The 19,833-nt window shown below is 33.6% G+C and overlaps 1 protein-coding gene across 2 annotated transcripts in view; it reads right to left on the bottom strand.

The window, feature by feature from the left end:
• Nucleotides 1-11,594: 11,594 nt before the first annotated feature.
• Nucleotides 11,595-19,833, bottom strand: part of LOC149541441 (octanoyltransferase) — an 86,807-nt gene continuing 78,568 nt past the window's right edge. Inside the window, exons 6-7 of one of the 2 annotated variants that reach the window (XM_089796699.1) lie at nucleotides 12,156-12,215; nucleotides 11,595-12,030 (exon numbers count right to left, since the gene is read on the bottom strand). In XM_089796699.1, coding sequence (XP_089652825.1) covers nucleotides 11,962-12,030; nucleotides 12,156-12,215 — 129 coding nt within the window. In that variant the 3' untranslated portion in view covers nucleotides 11,595-11,961. The remainder of the gene's footprint in view (nucleotides 12,031-12,155; nucleotides 12,216-19,833) is intronic. The other variant, XM_089796700.1, reaches the window with a different exon arrangement.

Here is a 19,833-nt window from a genome sequence, read left to right as displayed (position 1 = left end):
AATTGACAAACTAGGTGTTGCAAATCTAGGTTCTATTTTTATCAGAGCTTCACATTTGTTGATTTTGTGTAAACTAGGTCCAAGTTGACCTTGACCTCTACCAAGTTTTACCTATACCCACAATATTTACCTCTATCTCATAATAGAACCTTTACTTGAGAATTCCATATTTTAACTATTCGCTAATTCCATCTTTCTAATTCTAGATGTCATTTGGTTATGGTTTATTTTGCTATTTGATAGTCTAATTTTAGATCTGAATTTTCATTCTCTACTAACCTTCAAGGTGATGTTTATTCCTTATTTTTCATTTCATAGAACTTAATTTTACACATTGGATCATATCTCTTCATGTGTTTGGTTATTATATATGCTTTACATTAATTGCATTCAATTAGTCAATCTAGTTTCATCAAATCAATCCACTAAATGCAATCAATAAATCTAAAATAAAATAAAGGGAAAGAAAAATAATAGAAATATGTCCTTTGGTATAAATATTTAAAAGGATGTGGGTTTAGTATTGGCACCTCTACATTCATTTTGGGTTGTGCTAATCTAATTCAAGTTCTCCTGAAGATTATGATTGAAGATATCTCTTTCTCTTTCTCTTGTATTTGTAAAAGGTTGAACAACATCCCTAATCCTTTATGTACTCATATTTTGTGATATTTTGGTGAACCAAATACTTTCATTCTTTATACCTTTTGATTAGCTAATTATATTTTCCATCTATGATCTTTCTTTGCATCTTCACATTGTATACATTCACCACACATTTTGGCAAGCCCAACTTTGTACATTTCTAATCTAATTTTGGTGTTATATTTGATTTCTATCTAGATATACTTTGTTCCATTGCATGTATCTAGTTAGATTTCTATTTCCTTACATAATTGTGTATTCTTGGTTTACCTTTACCATACATTTTGGTGAACTTGATGCTTTCATTATTTATACCTTTTGATTGGTTAGCTATATTTTCCTTGTGCGATCTTTCTTTGCATCTTTGTATTGTATGCATTCACCAAACATTTTGGTGACCCTGGCTTCTTATATTTCTATTCCAATTTTTGTGTCAGATTTCCTTTCTATATATAGATCTACTTTCTTCCATTGTATTTATCTATATAGATCTCTCTTTCCTTGCATCATTGGTATGTTTGGTTCACCTTCAACACACATTTTAGGGAACATGATTCTTCACTCTTTATACCTTTTGATTGGGTAGTTAGATTTTTGTTGTATGAAATTTCTTTGTATTTTCACATTATATGCTTGGTTCACCTTTTCCATACATTTTGGTGAACCTGACTTATTACATATTTTATTACTACACCTTGATTTGGTAGTTGGATCTTCTCTTGTAGTTAGATTTCATACTTTCCTATTTTGATCTGCCATGCATGCTACATTTTTTAGTTTCTTCATATCTTATCTTTGTGTATGAACTTTATTACTTTCAGTCCCACCTATAGTATTTGCATCAGAAGAAGTCATAGACTCATGATTCCTTTTGACCTCAAACCCACATTCTTTCTTATAAATATCGATGAGAGCAACATGCTCCCTCATGATCCTAATCCTATCATGCAGAGAAAATCTTCTCATTTTTATCATGATGAAGAACACACTTCAAGAGTTCATCCTTCCCAACTTCAAAAGATCACTCATGAATTTGAGAAATTAAAAAATTAGCTAGCTCAAGAACATCACAATCTTGATATCATTTAGTCTATAAGGCTTAAGGAAACTCATCCATAATGATGAAAAATCTATTAACTTCTTGTGTAGGATTTCCCATCCCATTGATTCCAATGTTAAAAAATCAGTGGATGATGCTTAGTAATTAGGTTATGTCCAAACTTCTACAAGTGTTAGACTTCTTTACCAGATTCCACTTATATTCCTGGCATTTCCACTTATGTGTCGTCTCTCATTAGCACTTAAATTAAAGTTCCAATCCTACACATGGGAGTCTTCCTAATCCTACTCTTCCTATGAGTGCTTCATTTGTTCCATTTCCTTCATCTATGCCTTCTTACCACAATGTTTCTTTTGCATGTTCCTATGCTCTTTCTACCACCACTTCTAACATTCTTCATACTTCTTCCAATATTCCCTTCACTTCCTATAACATTCCTAACATGTCGATTGTATATCTTCGTATCATTTCTTCAACTAATTCTACCATTAATAGCCTTGCTAAAACCATCTCTTCCTTGCAATAGTAAATTTCTTCATTGATTCAATTCAAATTCAACATTCTGACATGTGACAATGCTAGTCTTTTGTCCTTAGACATATCCAATCCATTATACCTCAATATGTTGAGATGAAAGTACAATGAAATGTGAGCACACTTGTATAAAACATTATTCTCAAGTGATCTCATGGATTAGGAGACTCAAGAGGTGGCTTATAGCTTCCTATCTATGATGTGCAAGAATCTAATAGCTATAGTATGATGACTCTCAAATGCACCCAAGATAGGAGACCCTTGCAAGGTGCATCATAGAATGAGACATTCAAAGAGTACAAGCAATAAGAGTGCTAGTATCCAAGGATCAAGTGATTATGCAATAAAAAATAACTAAATTAAAAATGCAAGATTAAGATACTATGAGATGTAAGTACAAAGAAAGTAAACTAAGAAAAAAAGATAAAGATTGCAACCCTCATAGTTAAGCTATGTGAGCTAAGCTAAATGCAATAAAAGAGAATTTTAGTTGAGGATGCAAGAGTACAATATTGCAAGTTAGTGCTCAAGGAATCAAAATGATAGCATAACAATTGCTCAAACAAGGCCGATATGAAGAGTGAGGAGAGAGGCTCCTTTTAAAGAAAAGTGGATGGTCAAGATTAAGAGACAAAAGAAATGGTGGAGACTAAGTCTTAGTTGATCAATGTGCTTAAGATTCTCAAGAGGCAAAATGAGTGGAAAAGATTAAGAGACAACGGAATGAGTGGTAGAGTTAAAGAGGCAAAAGCCTTTTGGAAGTCAATATCTCACCTTGAAAAGTGTGCATTTCAATTGTAGAAGACTTGCTTATTCTTTTTAGCTTGAAATTAGAAAAATGTCTTTTCATGTGCACATAGAATAAAGGGATTTTTTATTTAATTAAATGGGAGAATGTTCTTATAATTAAATAAAAATTAGGCTAAGGTGGTCAAACCATAAGATAAAATTAAGCAAATGATTAAATGATGATTTGATCAAGGATTTTTTATTAATTAATTATGAAAACTTGATTAAGCACATAATGTGGTCTAGCATGGAAAATTAAAATGCTTAGAAAGGGGGATTATATTTTAATGGACCAAAATTTGGTAATTAAAACACCTTGTCTTGAGACTTATAGTGGTAAGAGTGAACCTATGACTCATGTTAAAACCTTTAAAACCATGTGTTGTGATTTTTCTCATGACTCTAGGTTCATAAATAAGTTGTTCACTAGGACTTTTTCATACAAAGCTTTACAATGGTATTGTTCCTTACCTCCTTATTCCATTGGTTTCATTCAAAATATTTGATGAAGGGTATGTTCTGATACCACTAATGAAGGTACGCTCTAATGCCACTAACAAAGGGCCACACCACCCTTAACAGCTCATAACCAAAAACCAAACAATATGGAGACAAAAAGAAGACAAAACGCTTCACAAAGTATGATTTTATTATACTTGAAAAGCCTTACAAATATTCTCCAAATGAGAAAACTCCAAATTCTTACAATATGAGAGAGATTCCAATAAAAGAAAGCTTCCAAACCAAGAGCTTCCAACTAGCTTGTACACCAGGAGATTCACAAACTAATAACTTCTATAAGAAGATTCTTCAACCAAGAGCTTCATCAAGAAGAGACTTCCTCTTAAGATCTTTCACCTCCAAGTTTGCTTACAAGAGATCACATCTTGAGAGCTTGATTACAAATGCTCATAAGCCTTTCTTATATAGGCACTTACCACCCAAGATGTTACAAACACAACCAATGTGGGATAAAAGGTAAATGCAACTACCTTGCAACAAATATTAAATTCCCACCCAAGTACAACTATGCACCACCATGTAGGCCAATTATCAAATTACATTACATTTGTGGATCATAACAAGTATTAAATGCATGATTTAAGGAACTTTCCACGAACTTCCAAGATGCCACCTACACACCTGGATAAATGACATGACAACCATTTTTATTTATTTTTATATTTTCCCTCTCATTTCATCACTTTCTTTCTCCTCTAGTATTTTTCTAAACTTTCAACATGCCCCCTTTTATATCAAAAATTTCAAAATAATATCGGTCCTCAAGCTTCTTTGACTAATTTAATTCATTGTAAACAAGGAGTTAAAGGAAAAGTTAGTGACTTTATTAGTAGATTTAAACATTTATGAGCTTAAATTTCTTGTCTTGTGCCTAATGTTGATATTTATTTATAATTTGGTAAAAGACATTAGAGATAAGATTCTTATTACTAAGTTTACTTCTTTTTCACAATTATGTGTAGTGTTTCATCATTATCAACTACAACTATGTCAGTTCAAGAGAAATGCTCCCTCTTGTTATCATTGATAAGGGTGATGTTGCATCCCATCTTAATAAGATTTATAATCCTAATAAATAAATCAAGATCAATAAATCATCCAACTTAGTAGATGATCAAGTGGAAGCAACATCCAAAGGTATGGCTCCTTTGTCCTCTATTTTTAGACATAATCATAATTATACTATGTTATCTAAATCTTTACATATTGTGATGATGAAGTTAATGAATGTTAATATTATTTAAGCTTCCTCCTATCAAGTCAACTGACCCAAAAAAAAACCTCTTCCTAGATCCTATGAATCCAAATCCTTTTGCCATTACCATTTTCAATCAAGTCACATGGCACTCATAAGTGTTATTCTTTGAAGAATGTTATACAAGATCTCATTGATTCTAATGCAATATCTGTTGATGCTGAGATTGGTAATGGAACCAAATTTGTTGCACCTCCTAATCATAACCTAAAAATCTAAACAAATACTTTACCATCCCATTCCACCAATACTATTATGTAAACTTCTTCTGCTACACATTACTTATCATGACAACTATTGGGTAAAATTGTGTTTCAAATTAACTTAAGATTTGGTCTTGCTTTGGACATTCAGTTTACTCCTATTGAATGTCAATCCAGGATCGTAGATTGTTGAAAGATATTGGGGCAATTTACCAAAGGGATGAAGATAACAAGTTAATTGAGGATGAGATGCAAATCAAAGAAAATATCTATATTGGAACTACATAAACCAAATATGTATGAATGAATACTATAAGTGAAACCACACATCGCATGAAAGCATAATCTATATGTAATGAAGATTTTATTATTAGCAAACATTATCAATCTTATTCATGATTAAATCATCAATAAAGTTATCACACATCTATCTTAATCACTACACTTAAATTCCTCAAGAGATATAACCAAATACTAACATAGGAATCAAGACTTCAGTAATGCAGTTTGAGGAATGAAAAGTGATAGGAAATGGTTTGCGGTAGGAACTCTATAAAACAAAGTGATTTGCGACAGGAGGTGAGAAGGATTGTCGCAAGAGCTTGGTAGTTATGTGAGGCAGAGTGAGAATTTGCGACAGGAAGTTATTTGGTCTGTAATGTGGCTAATAGAGTTAGGATAGATTATGGGATTGTGGCAATCAAAAATGGTGTAACAATGAATGATGGTGCAACAATGAATGAATGATTGTAGTACATTTGGAACAGAGCAAGGAAATGATAAACAATGAAGTCTCGTGTTTTAACTTTAATGACAAAGTAATAATTCAATTTCTTGCACACAACAATATTCACACCAATTAATAATCATGCATTCATAATTCAATGAAAGAGATTGTACAAAAAATACAAAACAAACATCTATAACTAAAACGATCTCACCAAGCTTCTCGAGAGGGGGACCTTCCTCTGGTTCACATGGTGAGACCTGAATTAACACATGTTGCTACAAAAATTCCACTTCCCTATTATAATGAACTTAGAGGAATGATTTTAATAGAGCTTTTCATATATCATAATCCATATACATTGTCTTTGTGATTTTAACACTTGCTTATATAGGTTCAAAATATCTAACTAATAACTAAGTTATAATGACCAATGGCCTTCATCCTAAACATAGATGAATCCAGATTATAGTTTTGGCTGCTGGCCACAAATATTTGATTACAAAACAAACTTGGCCAAAATAACATAAGGCCTTAAATTGATCTATTCAAAAATTCAAAACTAATTGCCTAAAATAACATAGCAAAACTACAGCCTCCGAACTACTTCTCCAACTAGGTGGTTGGCTCCATATCCATTTGTGCATCCTTAGTTCCTATAGCAGCATCAATCAAAATATATCATTTTCATATAATTGACATATTTTAGGAATTATTCTTCCATCTTTAAAGAGGTACCAAATATTCTACTTTTCTATCAATAATTGTGCAAAAAGGGAGTTTCATGTCAAAGAAGTGAGAGATGTAAGCGGTAAAAGGCTAATGAAAATAAAGCACTATTAGGACTTATCAACAACGTTGAAGAAGCCAACTATATTGTCAATTGTATTGGGAATATCCAACCAAAACCTAAACCTAAACAACCTCAACTTTGCATTATCTCTGATCATGTTGAAATGATTAAAGAACTTGATGGTCCTCTTTATATTACTGCTAGAGTCATTGGTACTCCTTCTCGTGATGCTCTTATTGGTCCTACTTCCATGGTGAATATTATAACTAAAGGGAAACTTTTTTGTAAGAACTTACAAGAAATTAATTTGATACATATGACATTTAGATTCAAATGTGCAATGGTTTTCTTCATCGTCCTTATGGCTCTATCTCTTTTCCTGTAGAAAGTTGTATTAATGTTGCACTATTTTTTTTTTGTTATTCCTACTTTCAATCAACTTCAAGTTAACCTTGGTCTTCCTTGGCTCTCTTCCATGCATGTCATAGCTTCTCCTATTCACAAATGTCTTAAGTTCCCTCATGATAGTGAGATCAAAACCATTAACAACAGTCTTTATCAACCTTATTGGTCCCTAGACTATATTGACCTTGATTTATTTTGGCCTTCTATACCTCAATCTTTGCCAACTAATCTTGGTTATCTCTTTTGGGCATATTAAAATCTTAAGTTTCAAAATATTTGAGAACCTAGTAAACCTATGTTTGATCTTAGTCATGATTTTCTTCCTATTTTTGCATATTCCTCATTTATCAACCTCTCCACCTCCTACTATGTATCCTCTTATTTCTATCTCTAAACCTAGTGTGGTTCCTTCAATTCTTTTAATGTGCAAGGAGGAAAAAAATTGATGTTGATTGATCCTAATCCATCTCAAATATCTAGCAACACCAAATGTAGCATACACGGTCATCATCGCAAGCATCAAGATAGAACAAACTTCTATGATTCGTTATCCTTAACACTTTATTTCTTAATTTGATATTAACAATGGTAAGACTTTAGTTTTGTCCATGCTCATGAATATCAATGATAATATCTTCAATGATTTCCCGAGTGCCTTTGACATCAATGACAATACTTCCATCAATTGCAAGTTTGAAGGGAGAATAGAAAAATGACTAAGAATAATGGACATATAAGTTGATAGCATGTGGAATTTCTATGTTAGCTATGGTGTTTGAGTTGTACATAATATTGGGGGATGTCAATGATTTGAACAAATAGAAGATGTGTATGTGTGATTTCTATGTCAGATATGTTGTTTGAGTTATGCATAATATTGGAGGATGTCAATGATTTGAACAAACTGAAGATGTGCTTATGAAGAGGATGTTCTTTTGACTTTTTAGTTTTATTTGGAGCTGACAATTCGGCTATTCAAGGTAGGGCTTCAAGGAGGGATGGTACTCTCTAGTTGTTGATGCTCCAAAATTGAGGCTAGTGCGTTAGCTAATTGGAGTTGGTGTTTCAATTGTTTGAAATCGGTGTTTCAAAGAGGAGGCTTGGTACTCTTTAAGAGTTGGTGTTTTTGTGGGTTGTTGCTCACAGTTTATAATCTAGGTTGGTGCGCTTTTATCATAGAAAGTTATTATATGTCACAGTTTTTTATCCGAAAGGGTTTCCCACAAGAAATTTAGTGCTGTCATTTTTCTAATGATTGCTCTCTTTATGTTTGTGGTTTATGCATTTAAAATTTTAAAAGTTTTGAAATATTGATTCCCCCTCCCTCTCTTAGTATTCTTTCTGCACTCTTCAATTAGTATCAGAGAAAGTTGCCTTTGAAAATAGAGCTTAAATGCTTGGAGGTTGATTCTAATTGCACATATGGGCTCTCATGAAGGTCAAGCTATAAATAGGGCATATTTATGTGATGGCTCTAACTATGCATTTTGGAGTGTTTGAACATATAATGGCTCTTAATTTTGATGTTTGGAGAACCCTGGACACTAATTATGTAATTCCCCCAACTCCTCCAATGGATGTTGATGGGGAAAATGATCTTGAAAACAAGCAAAAGCCATGAAAGCATTCTTATATGGCTTTGTCAGAGACAAAACTTGTGAAGATTATGCATTTTTATATAGTTCAAGATATTTGGTACAAGCTTCATAAAAAATATAAAGAATCCTTGGTTGAACACATGTTCACAACCATGGATTAGGTACATGATGAGAATCAAGAACAAGAAGATCAAAGTGATGAAGGAGAAGTTGATCTTGAAGAGGAGCCAATAAGTTCTTTAAATGAAATCAAGAGACTTGGAAAGAAAAAACACATAAATTGAAGATGCTACTATGAAACGATAATGAAGCTAAAATATGCTCTTGAGGAAGCATAAAAAATTGATAGTTAATCTAAAGGTTCAATTTGAAGAAGCAAACAAGATTGAAGAAGTTACAAAATAGTCTAAGCAAAGAAGGTTGTCAAAAACATGAAGCTACAAAGGTTGACAACAATTTATACATTGTTGGTGATAACATAGAGGAGAATTTTGAATTGTTTTCACTCCTCCATTGATTGTTGTTTGGGTTGGGGAATTTTCCATTGCCGTACATTTTCAGCCTTATTTCAGTTAGGCAAGATGGTTTCAATTATGCAATTATGCAGGTTAGTTTTGCCATTGATGTTAGAGAGGGAGAAATCAATTAGATAAAGTATCTTTCTATTGAATCAGCCACATAATCATTTTTTGGGGGAAGAATGTGGCTATCAAAAGCATGTCATTTCTAATTGGTGTCATGATCAGATGACTCAATTCGTTGATACTTTAATTTTCATCTCATCAATAAATTGATGGGGAAATTCTATTATGATAAGTTCCTGATTCTAGCATATATTAGGGTTTATAATGAGGCAATAGACAAGGGGTCTTACATCTCCCCTTGCCTTCGACTTCCTTGGAAGTCACCCAAACTAGAGACATAGTCCTAATCCTAGGACTTAGCATAGTTTGTCTACTTTAGGGGGTTCTAATTTAAGGTTGCATAACATCCATAAGAGATGGGTGTATACATGATTAAAAAAACTCCTTACCTAGCCTAAGTTTAACTGATCAAGTGCCCATTGAATATTCTTATCAATTTTCAATGCCCTTGCTTGCGGTCCTTAACATGATGTTCATCTGTTGTCTTATCAAGTTAAGAGACAATATGTCCCTATACTAATAGTGGTTGAATGAGTTCACATTTGTGACATAGGAGAGGGTGGTGTCCTAGAGACCTTATCTAATAGCTTTTTATCTTTAAAAAAGAATTTTATAGTGTTCTAATTTCCCACATAGTTTGATCAACAATCCTTCTTGATATGGTCGCTTCATAAATCACACTACAATACACTAGTCAACATTATTCACAAGAAAATGCATCATAAATAACTTAAAACCAAAGATAAAAATAACAAATTTAAATGAAAACAAGCACAATTGTGGCCACAATGGTAAACCCCAATTAAAACAAGGCATGTTCCTGAGGCAAGATGGGACCATAATAAGTAATCTAGTTAAGTAGCACAATAATAATAAACTTCACATTGTTGGCAAAACATATAAATGCAAGAATTTGCACAAGGAACCAACAATAATTCACATTGAATAACAGTTTTCACGTTACAATAATGATGCAACCGAACCAAAGTTTCTTGGTGGGAGAAGAGGATTTTTTTTTAATAAAAACTAGTGGTATAAGAAGAAAGCTCCCTAGCCTCATCTCCTATGACTCTAGGTGCTCTAACCACAGATCGTAGCTCTAGAACCGGTGGTGGCTCAATCTGGTGCATCGATGCTTCCTCATGATCATCCTGTCCCTCTACATGACCAAGCGAGGGACTCCTACTCCTTCGATGACCATTGTGGGTGACGACAAGCATCTTACACAAAGTTGAAGCTTTGCATAAGTTGAAATGTAATGGGTTAGGCTCCTAATGTTGAAACTGTGTTCTGATACCAAAATGTCGTGCCCAATACTTCAGGGCAAAAACACAACTACAAAAAAAAAAAAAAAAAAAAAGGTGAACTTAGGGGAATCACATGCATGTTGCAACAGGGTTATCAATAGTAAAGTGTTTGGAATGCATCTCCTCAAGGTCTTCGAGTAACAGTTATGTTCATGAGGGTGATACAACTTTAATCACTAAATGAAAGTGATACCTTAAATTGGTTTCTTGAATGTTGAATTCTAGTTGGTGTCATGGTCAAATGACTCGATTTGTTTGATACACTAGTTTTCATCTCATCAATAAATTGATGGGGAAATTCTATTCTAATAAGTTCCCGATGCTAACATATATTAGGGTTTATAATAAGGAACTAGAGAAGAGGTCTTATGCACGCCCACTATCGGCCTAGTATTTCTTGCATACTCTTCATCCTTTACAATCAATTGTTAAAAATGGCTTAATAGAAGAGGCTGAAAACTAGGGTCCCACAGTGGTTATGGTGACATAAGTAGCATTGTGTCATGATCAATACACAGTGAACAAACAAACAACTCAATTAATACCACGGTTGTTGGCAAAAGATTCAAGCAGTGGAAAGAGCACCTTTATGTGCTACATATGCATGCATACATACATTTGTATACATCTGTGACAACTTTTATTAATTTTCTTTCATTTTACAACAAATCTAGCATCCAAGGACATTAGCCAAAGGAAAAAAAGGCAAATCGTCTGTTCCTTCTTTTGATATGTCTTTATGTTCTCAAAAGATTGGACCAAAATGTAATTCTCGATGGTCTGTAACTTCTTGGGCTGTTTGCCCTCTTGTTGGAAACTTTGGTGTGTCCTTTTGTTTTGCCGGGTGGCTTTCCACAGTTGTATTTTGATCCTTATTGTTATATCTTTCATGCCCTTTGTAAAAAGGTTTCGGGTCCTTTCAAAACCTGTTTTTACTTAATCAAAACAAATTTAGCATCCAAGATCAAAAACAATTTACTAAAGCATATGGGAAAAAAAATCATATAATAATTTCAAAATTAGACTTGAAAACCCAAAGTTTTAGTTCCTATGCCAAATGATAATCAACCAAACTTAATCTTTAAGACAATCTAGTAAAGTTCGAAACCATCTTCAGAAAACCTGCTAAGACTTCTACCATTCAAATATATTTAAATTACAAAAAATATAGCACAGTATATTTCTCATCCTCGTGATCACAGAAGATTGATTTAGTGGTTCAAATGTAAGCACTAACTATCCCATTGAAAATGGGAGATTACAATATGAATGGAAAGATCAAACTGTTGGAATAAAGCGAAGGAAAGACCATTGCCATTTTCCAATTCTTCAATTCTGAAGATTTTAAAGAGACATTGTGACTCCACAAGTATTGTTAAATGATTTCGCATGTGTATCCATTTAGAATCCATTCCCTTCAATAAATTATAATATCAATCTTCTTTGGGTAAATAAAATAAGAAAAAGCTTCCCATCTCATCAACTTGAATTTGACTCCAAGTGTGCTGTAACCCGTCTGACTGTTTCAAGGGGAAGAGCTCTATACACCTGAAAATGAATTTCAATGAAAGCACGTCATAAAACAATATCATGCCCTATTAATGGGAACAAAATAATATACAACAATATGTGGACACTTATTCAACTGTTTGTTGCTGGATAACAAGCCATACAAGCTGTTCGTGAACTTTTTGGAATGCCTTACAAAATTGCTTGGCATTTTCTAAACCCATCTGCAAGCACAAAAGCCCCCATGTTTAATCTCAATCCCTGTCTTTAAACAGATACCTTATTTATATGAAAATAAATGCCATCAACATCTTACAAGTAAATCAATCTCACTCAAGAATTAGGAAAAGCTTACTGCAAACTATACAGTCTAATTACAATTCCAATGAACAATGATGAATGGAAGCCTTACAAATAGTCAACAATTCAAAGATTAAAGAAGACAATATTCCAGACCCACTTAAAAGGTTCAACAGCAGTAGCACTTGCACACTACAATTGTTTCCTACTTGGCCTCAGAATGTATGAGAAACTCAGCACGCATCTCAAAAAAAATTGTATTTACCTCAGTGGCAGAGAGTATGCACCATCATTACACAACCAAAAATCTTTATGTGCATGGGGGAAAACCACCTGCCTGACCTGGACAAAGTTGTCTGGGCTAAAACTTTTCATTTGTGAGAAAAACCCACCACCACTGCTATACATTAATTCTACTCCAATGGGTGCTAGCAACACCTGCCCAAAGGGGCTTGGACAACATCACTTCAGACTCAGAGATTGTCTAATTTTGCATTGTGATATTGACTTGTCAGAAACTTATTTATACCATTGGCATCATTTATGACAAGAAATGAAATGACTCACCGAAGAATCAAAAATGGCAGATGGCATTTTTCGATGTCAAAAACTTGTTATGGGTTGTTTCTTTAAATACCATAGACCGATCTTTCTGAGCTAAAATCAGTATGCTATATACTTTGAGAAAATAGAACTGATTAAGTGTGGCCTTTGTTCTACTGTCCTTCCAAATTAAGATTTTGAAGGTAGGATTTATATAATGAGGACTAATTTACAAAGCCTATAATTTTAGTAATGGCATAAGATTCTCATAATGAGGGCTCCCCAGACAATGTACACATTTATTGCCATGCTTGAAAAGACTCTTTGCTTCACTACACATGACCGGTAAGGCAATCCTGTCTTATTAGTTTCCTGTAACAATATCTCCTATAAATGTTTTTGAAAGCTTCTTCCTTTGCTTGAGAATGTCAGGATTCAGTTTGAACTTGCTAACCCTCGCATTGCCTTGATGAATTGTAAAAAGGGAAACTAAATTAGGCTGCATAATAATTTTTTAATTAATTGGGCATTTGTGGATTTAACTGATCATCTATAAATGTTTTTGAAACCTTCTTCCTTCATTAAGAATACTAGGATTCAATTTGAAACTTGCTATCCCTTGCATCGCATTGATAAACTATAAACAGGGCAACTAAATCAGGCTGCACGATAATTTTTTAATTAATCAGATATTTGTGGATTTGACCAATCATCTTCTGCACAAAAAAATCACAAGAAGAAACATGTTATCGTTAAAACAAAAAACCCTACGTTTTGTTCAGAACCAAAAAAAATACAATTTCTTTCTAAGACGCTGTTCCAAAAATGATAAATTTAGCAATAAAGGAGATGTCTCTACATTTTCCAAATTTCTCGTCTGAAGTTGCATGTTTTTTGTTGAAAATGAGAAGCAGTTAACCTTGGATATGATTCCTTCCAGATTAATATGGAAATCCCTGTCAAATGTAGTATATGGGTATTTGAAAGAGAGATACTTGAGGAAAATACCCAGACCAATATATATAGCACACCTTGTACCTATTTTGTAGCAAAGGTGATCATATACCTCGTAGATTGAAAATGTGGTATACCAACTTGCCTAGACTTGACAACCCAGAAATTTGACTCAAACCTGGGATTGGGCACATCTGAGCAAACTAAAGCTTAATTGCACCATATAAATTTTAAAAAATAAACAGAAATTAATATATTTAAAAAGTGCAAAAGGTTAATTTGATTATTGCTTTGTCATAATTCAAAGGTTGCATCTCATATGATTCTAAAACATTCAAAATTTTAAAATTTGAAGCCATACAATAGATTGTATTAAAACAAAATTATAAATAATAATCATATAAAAGCACTATAACTGTTTACATGTCCAACAACAATCAAATATAATCTACAATTAACTTTTTGGGCCTTGAACGATAGACCAGTAATTGAATGAGGAATGATTGTTTGTAGTGCCTCTTTCATTTGCTTCCTATATGATATCCTTCTGGATGTTGTATTTGTTGAAGATTGTAGCTACGATAGAGATCTTTATATCTGCAGAAATGGATGTTATTACCATTATTGTCACCTTCTACTGATAAGGACACTTATGTTTAAATTGTAATATTAGATGTAATGACATTTGTCATTCGACATGTTTTGAGGCATGGAAACTCGAAGAGTTGTATTTGTATTTGTAATAAAGAGTCACATTTTGGGAATTTTGAGAGACCTTCAATTGGTATGTGAAGAGTCACTCCTTAAGTTATATCACATCAAGCGATAGGCATTGTACACTTGGAACATTTATGATCAATAAAATGATATTTTTTTGTGGCTGGGATTTTCCCTTCATTCTAGAAGGGTTTTCCTAGTATATTTCTGGTGTTTATTGTTTCAGTTTTAGCTCTTTTATTATTGTTGTTTATCATCATTGATTTCTGGGCTCTAGATTTGACAGTTTTGGCATTATGTCTGTGGTGGTGCGTCTGTGCATTTGGATGGGAACTCTTTTGTAATGCCTTGGTTTGACTTTGGATGTCTACTTGTGATTAGTTGTACTCACCTTATTCTTGTTGGACATATACTTACACTTTATGATCCTATTAGACCCGTAAGGCATTGGTGCCTTCTTGGTGGGAGCTGGATTATGGTGTTGCATCTGAAAGTTGCTTATTTCCTTATGCCAAGTTGTGAGAACCATTATGCAGTTGTTTGTCGCCCACCTGATTTGGGATGCTAGACCTTTTGAGGCTATTATTATAATGATTTATGTGGATTGTTGTTTTTTTGGTTATTTGGAACCTAGCCAGACTCTGATACTTGATGTTGTGATTGTTCTTGTAATATTGCTTTGTATTGGTATATGTGAAAGGCATCCTGATACAGTTGTGATTCTTTAAATTTGAATTGATACCACTATGGATGTAGATGGTATTTTATACTTCTAATTTCAGTAATGATCATTTATGCCTGATGACTTTATGATGTTCTATTAAGGTATTTAGTTTATTTTTCATATGAAACATTTTGGGTTGTATGAATCTTGATGTGATTTTATGATGGTTTCACTAATGTATGTGCCAGTGGTTACTAAAATATTGTTCTCTACCATGTTTGATTATTATCAGAATTGGGATTTTTATTTCTGTTTTTATTTCCATAAAGCTATTTAAATTGCTTCGATTAGAAAGAATTTATTATTAATATATTTTAAGTGAGGATTAAAAAAGAAAGAAATAATTTTGTAACACTCAAATACATAAGACCACCAAAACATCCTTCGTCAGTTTCATTTTTGGATTATTATACATGTGCTTTGGCTATATTACTATGTGGGCAGCTATACTTGATGTGTGTTTGTCGTAGTGATGGAAGGTTCCAGATATTGACTTTATCTGGCTCCACAGCTTTAAGCGTGTCATTATCCCTGACAGTGGTTACAGGAGATAGTCACATTGGCCACGCATCATACTTAGCCAATATCACTCCTCATTGGAACAATGTATCTGATTTTCATTATTATACCTTCTGGCTGCCATGTAGATAAAGCCCAGAATTTGGATAATGTGAAAGACTGGCAAAAATGTAAGTGCATCATAGGTTATCCACAATTGGTCGCGGTTGTATTAAATCACTTCATATGCTGATTGATATAATTATTTATCAATTATTTTATTGTTGGCAAATGTGTTGTGTGTTTATTCCTTTTATTGAAAATGGATTAATTGGTTGTTGGGGAATTTGGGAATTTTATTATTTGGCATTAAGTGATTTTTAATTTATGTTATTTTAATTTGGGAAAAATGCCTTTTTGAATAGTGCCTTTTATTATATGAAGTTGAGACTTTTTGACTCACTTTTTAAGTTGTGAATTGGGAAATTCGCTCCAAAACCTCTTTTGGAGAAATTTGAATTCTGCTCGTTTCGGAGCAACCCGGGCATAGGATTGGTCGCAGCCCGTTGGCTTTGTGGCAGGATTACTACGGTTCATCAATATTTTTCTCTGCTCTTTGAGTTTTGGCTATATCCTCTTCTTTTTGGGTTTTCGCTTCATTTTGAGATGGGACTTCTCATTTCTCCCTCAATTCTCCTTGTGATTGTATATTTCTTGTTGGGAATTCTGTGGAATATGTAATTATGTTTTCCCCACTTTTTTGGATGTTTTTGTCATTGGGCTCATATGAATTTGAAATTGTGTAATAGCATTTTTTACGCCATTAGGCTGCTCATTTTCTCGTATTGAGTCATAATCTGAATTTCATTCTATTTTTGGGGTGTTGGAAGTGTGTGATTCAATGGGTTTTCCTAGAATTACAAGATTCCAAGTTTTATTTTTGAACATTTTGGAGAGTTCTCATTTTGCATGCCTCCAAAACTCAATTTTCACCAAGCTTGGTATGTTTCTAATATTGATTTCAGTTGTATGATATGCTTGTGGATGAATTGTGTGGTCCAAATTCATTGAGGACATTCTGTTAACCTAATACCACAATTCGAACATCCGAGTTTACACCCATTTGAGTAATTGTGCAATTACCAACAAATTCCAAGAATTAATGTCCTCCGTGAGAAGTATGCCTTGTTAGCTTACCCCCATGCCTTGCCCTGAAATGTGTATTGAATCATATAGGGATCCTTGCTCTTGATAGTTTGGTCAAATGAGCTACTGTTCTATATCCACCCTTGCATGCGTGTGTCAGTTTAAAGGCATTGAGAAGATATGAGAGTGATATTACCTTATAATTTGATTTAGTTGGCATTGTTGGGGAACTTGTCACCCACATCCTTGGTGTAAATGGAGTAGATGAGCTCTTGGTATTCAAATCTTCGATGAAAACCAAGTGGGCAAGTCTTGCGATCACTGTCTCCTTTGTTGTGAAGTTGAGCCTTAAGACTAGGTGTTTTGAGACTTGGTGCTTTAGCCCTCACTTCTTATCCCTTCTCTACTTACATGCTTAATGCTCATGCTTTGTATATGTATAAACTAGACAATGCCAATATTCATCCTCCTATGTTTACAGTAGTTTTATAGAATGAATGTGGCCTTGAAGTTGTGTATCCGGTACTCCTCAGTCTAAAGCTAGAGGCTTTGTAGTTGTATGTTGGAATCACCATAAGAATTTGATTTAATTTTCTGAGTTTTCCAAGGGAGCTTGCAGATTACCATCTGCACCTGTACCTACGCCTATTGGCCCTTCTAACTTGAAAGTGGTGTATTTGTCTCTCTTGGTCTAAGACTTTTCAATCTCAAGAATTTGCCAATCTTTGGATCAGTATCTATGTGATTTGAACCAGCACTTGCACACTTCGGCATCTCCAACCTGCAATCCAGTGTTCTGAGTCTATGGGCTGAAACATTGCAGTTGGTAAGTAAATACTAGCTATGTTAGTTGCTTCTTGATTGACATTGGTTGAGATGTGATCTTGGCTTGTATTTATGATGGTTCTTCTCAGTTTCTCTATGATTACAAGGCAATTGTGATGTCCCTTTTCAGGTGACATCAGTCACCTGAGTAGATTGGCCTATCACTGACCCTTGTAGGCTAATGATATTGGGTACAGAGTTCCTTGAGGGATGCAGCTTCTTCAGTGGCCTGAGTTTTGTAAGATTGGTGTTCGTTTGAGGTCTCCAGGAGTATGCTCAACTTACCATGTTTAGTAAGCCAAAAATGTTAAAGATGGACCCCTACCATTTTTAGCATAAGGGTAAGGTCATATGCAGCTCCAACAGTGTAGTCCCAATTTCAGATGAGATTCAGGAACGCATATATTAATGTTTAATTGATTTATTAAACAGTAATTACTTTTGAGCTTGTACTATTAAGATAATATAAATAAATATTATAACTAAGTCACTTAATGAAAGGTCATACCATCATGAGGAAGGGGCCAAGTTTGAATTGGTTCAAACTAGATAAATTAATACTATGACTATAGTATTATATATTAATTTAAAAAATTCAATTAATTACTCATGAAGTACGCTCGAGTTGCCTTTTGGCCATAGGTCGATCTAAAGGGAATTTATAAGAATTTTCCCTGCAGAGGAAATCATTATGTGAATATTGGTTTGATAAACTTCTCTCAAGCATTGGGGTTTGACAGAAACCCAGAGTTTCTACAAAATCCTAAGCTTGCCGGCATTGGAGAGCATAGCGTCTTCATTGTGTCAGCATACAGAGGGTATGCAATATCATCTGTGTTGATATATGATAGCTATGGTCAGATATATGAATGATAATTAATATGCATGTATATATCAGTATACATTGTGTATACTGATATATATATATATATATCAGTATTGCTTGAAAATGTAAATCATTCACACACTATACCATAATATCATTACAGTTCCAAGTATATTGACAACTCTGTACTTGCAGATTACAAATGACTGACTCTGAATATTTCATGTTCCTCTTAGTGATAGATTGAATGCAGACATTGAATCAGATTGAGTCTGATTATATCATCTTCATGATCCGTGATCTCATATATATAAATTTGGTTACAAAGTCATTGCAAATCCCGATTAGTGATTGTGTTTCTTCTTGTTGATGAATGTATACTGATATATATATATATATTGCTTGAAAATGTAAATCATTCACACACTATCATAATATCATTACAGTTCCAAGTATATTGACAAATCTGTACTTGCAGATTACAAATGACTGACTGAATATTTCATGTTCCTCTTAGTGATAGATTGAATGCAGATATTGAATCAGAATGAGTATGATTATATCATCTTCATGATCCGCAATCTCATATATAAATTTGGTTACGAACACAGTCATTGCAAATCCCAATTAGTGATCGTGTTTCTTCTTGTTAATGAGTCAGTGCACTTGATGGGACATGCCTCCACCGTGTGGAGACACGTCCATTCGTGGGCATGTCCCTTAGTAAAATATATATATTAGATCCGATCTGCCTACGAGAGCATCGAAATCAATAAATGCTCTACCTATTGGAGATTGGGTATTGCCAATATCAAATTCAGACTTGAAAAATAATATTCAGTCTTTGTTAACATTGAATCTGCATCACATACACATTTGACATAGATCACGATTATCAACATTCTGATTATAATCTGCAAATAAGAAATCTGAGATTAGTAATCATCAAATTCTGAAAAATGAAAAGATATTCACTATTCTAATCTGAAAGAAATTTAATCTATATTTACATGATATCAGACCCTTGTTAAGGAAGATCCAATTAAATTTGAGATATCGGATTACTCAAAACACATTCTACCTTGAAATTAAATTCCATTCTTTATAATGTTGAGTGTAATCAGATTTGAGGATTGGCTTGAAGGAGAAAACAACTTTACACCATGGAAATTCAGAATTATGATGATACTGAGAGAAAATAAGGTAGACTCATTTGTGAAAGAAAACAAAATAGAACCTGAGAATGATCCGGAGAAAACTCAATGGATTGACAACAATGAGAAAGCCATGAAACTAATAGTAGATGCAG

Source organism: Cupressus sempervirens, chromosome 8 (genome assembly GCF_028749045.1).
Source record: "Cupressus sempervirens isolate cs-2001-9-10 chromosome 8, ASM2874904v1, whole genome shotgun sequence".
Classification (NCBI taxonomy): domain Eukaryota; kingdom Viridiplantae; phylum Streptophyta; class Pinopsida; order Cupressales; family Cupressaceae; genus Cupressus; species Cupressus sempervirens.
This window is presented reverse-complemented; position numbering and strand designations above follow the sequence as displayed.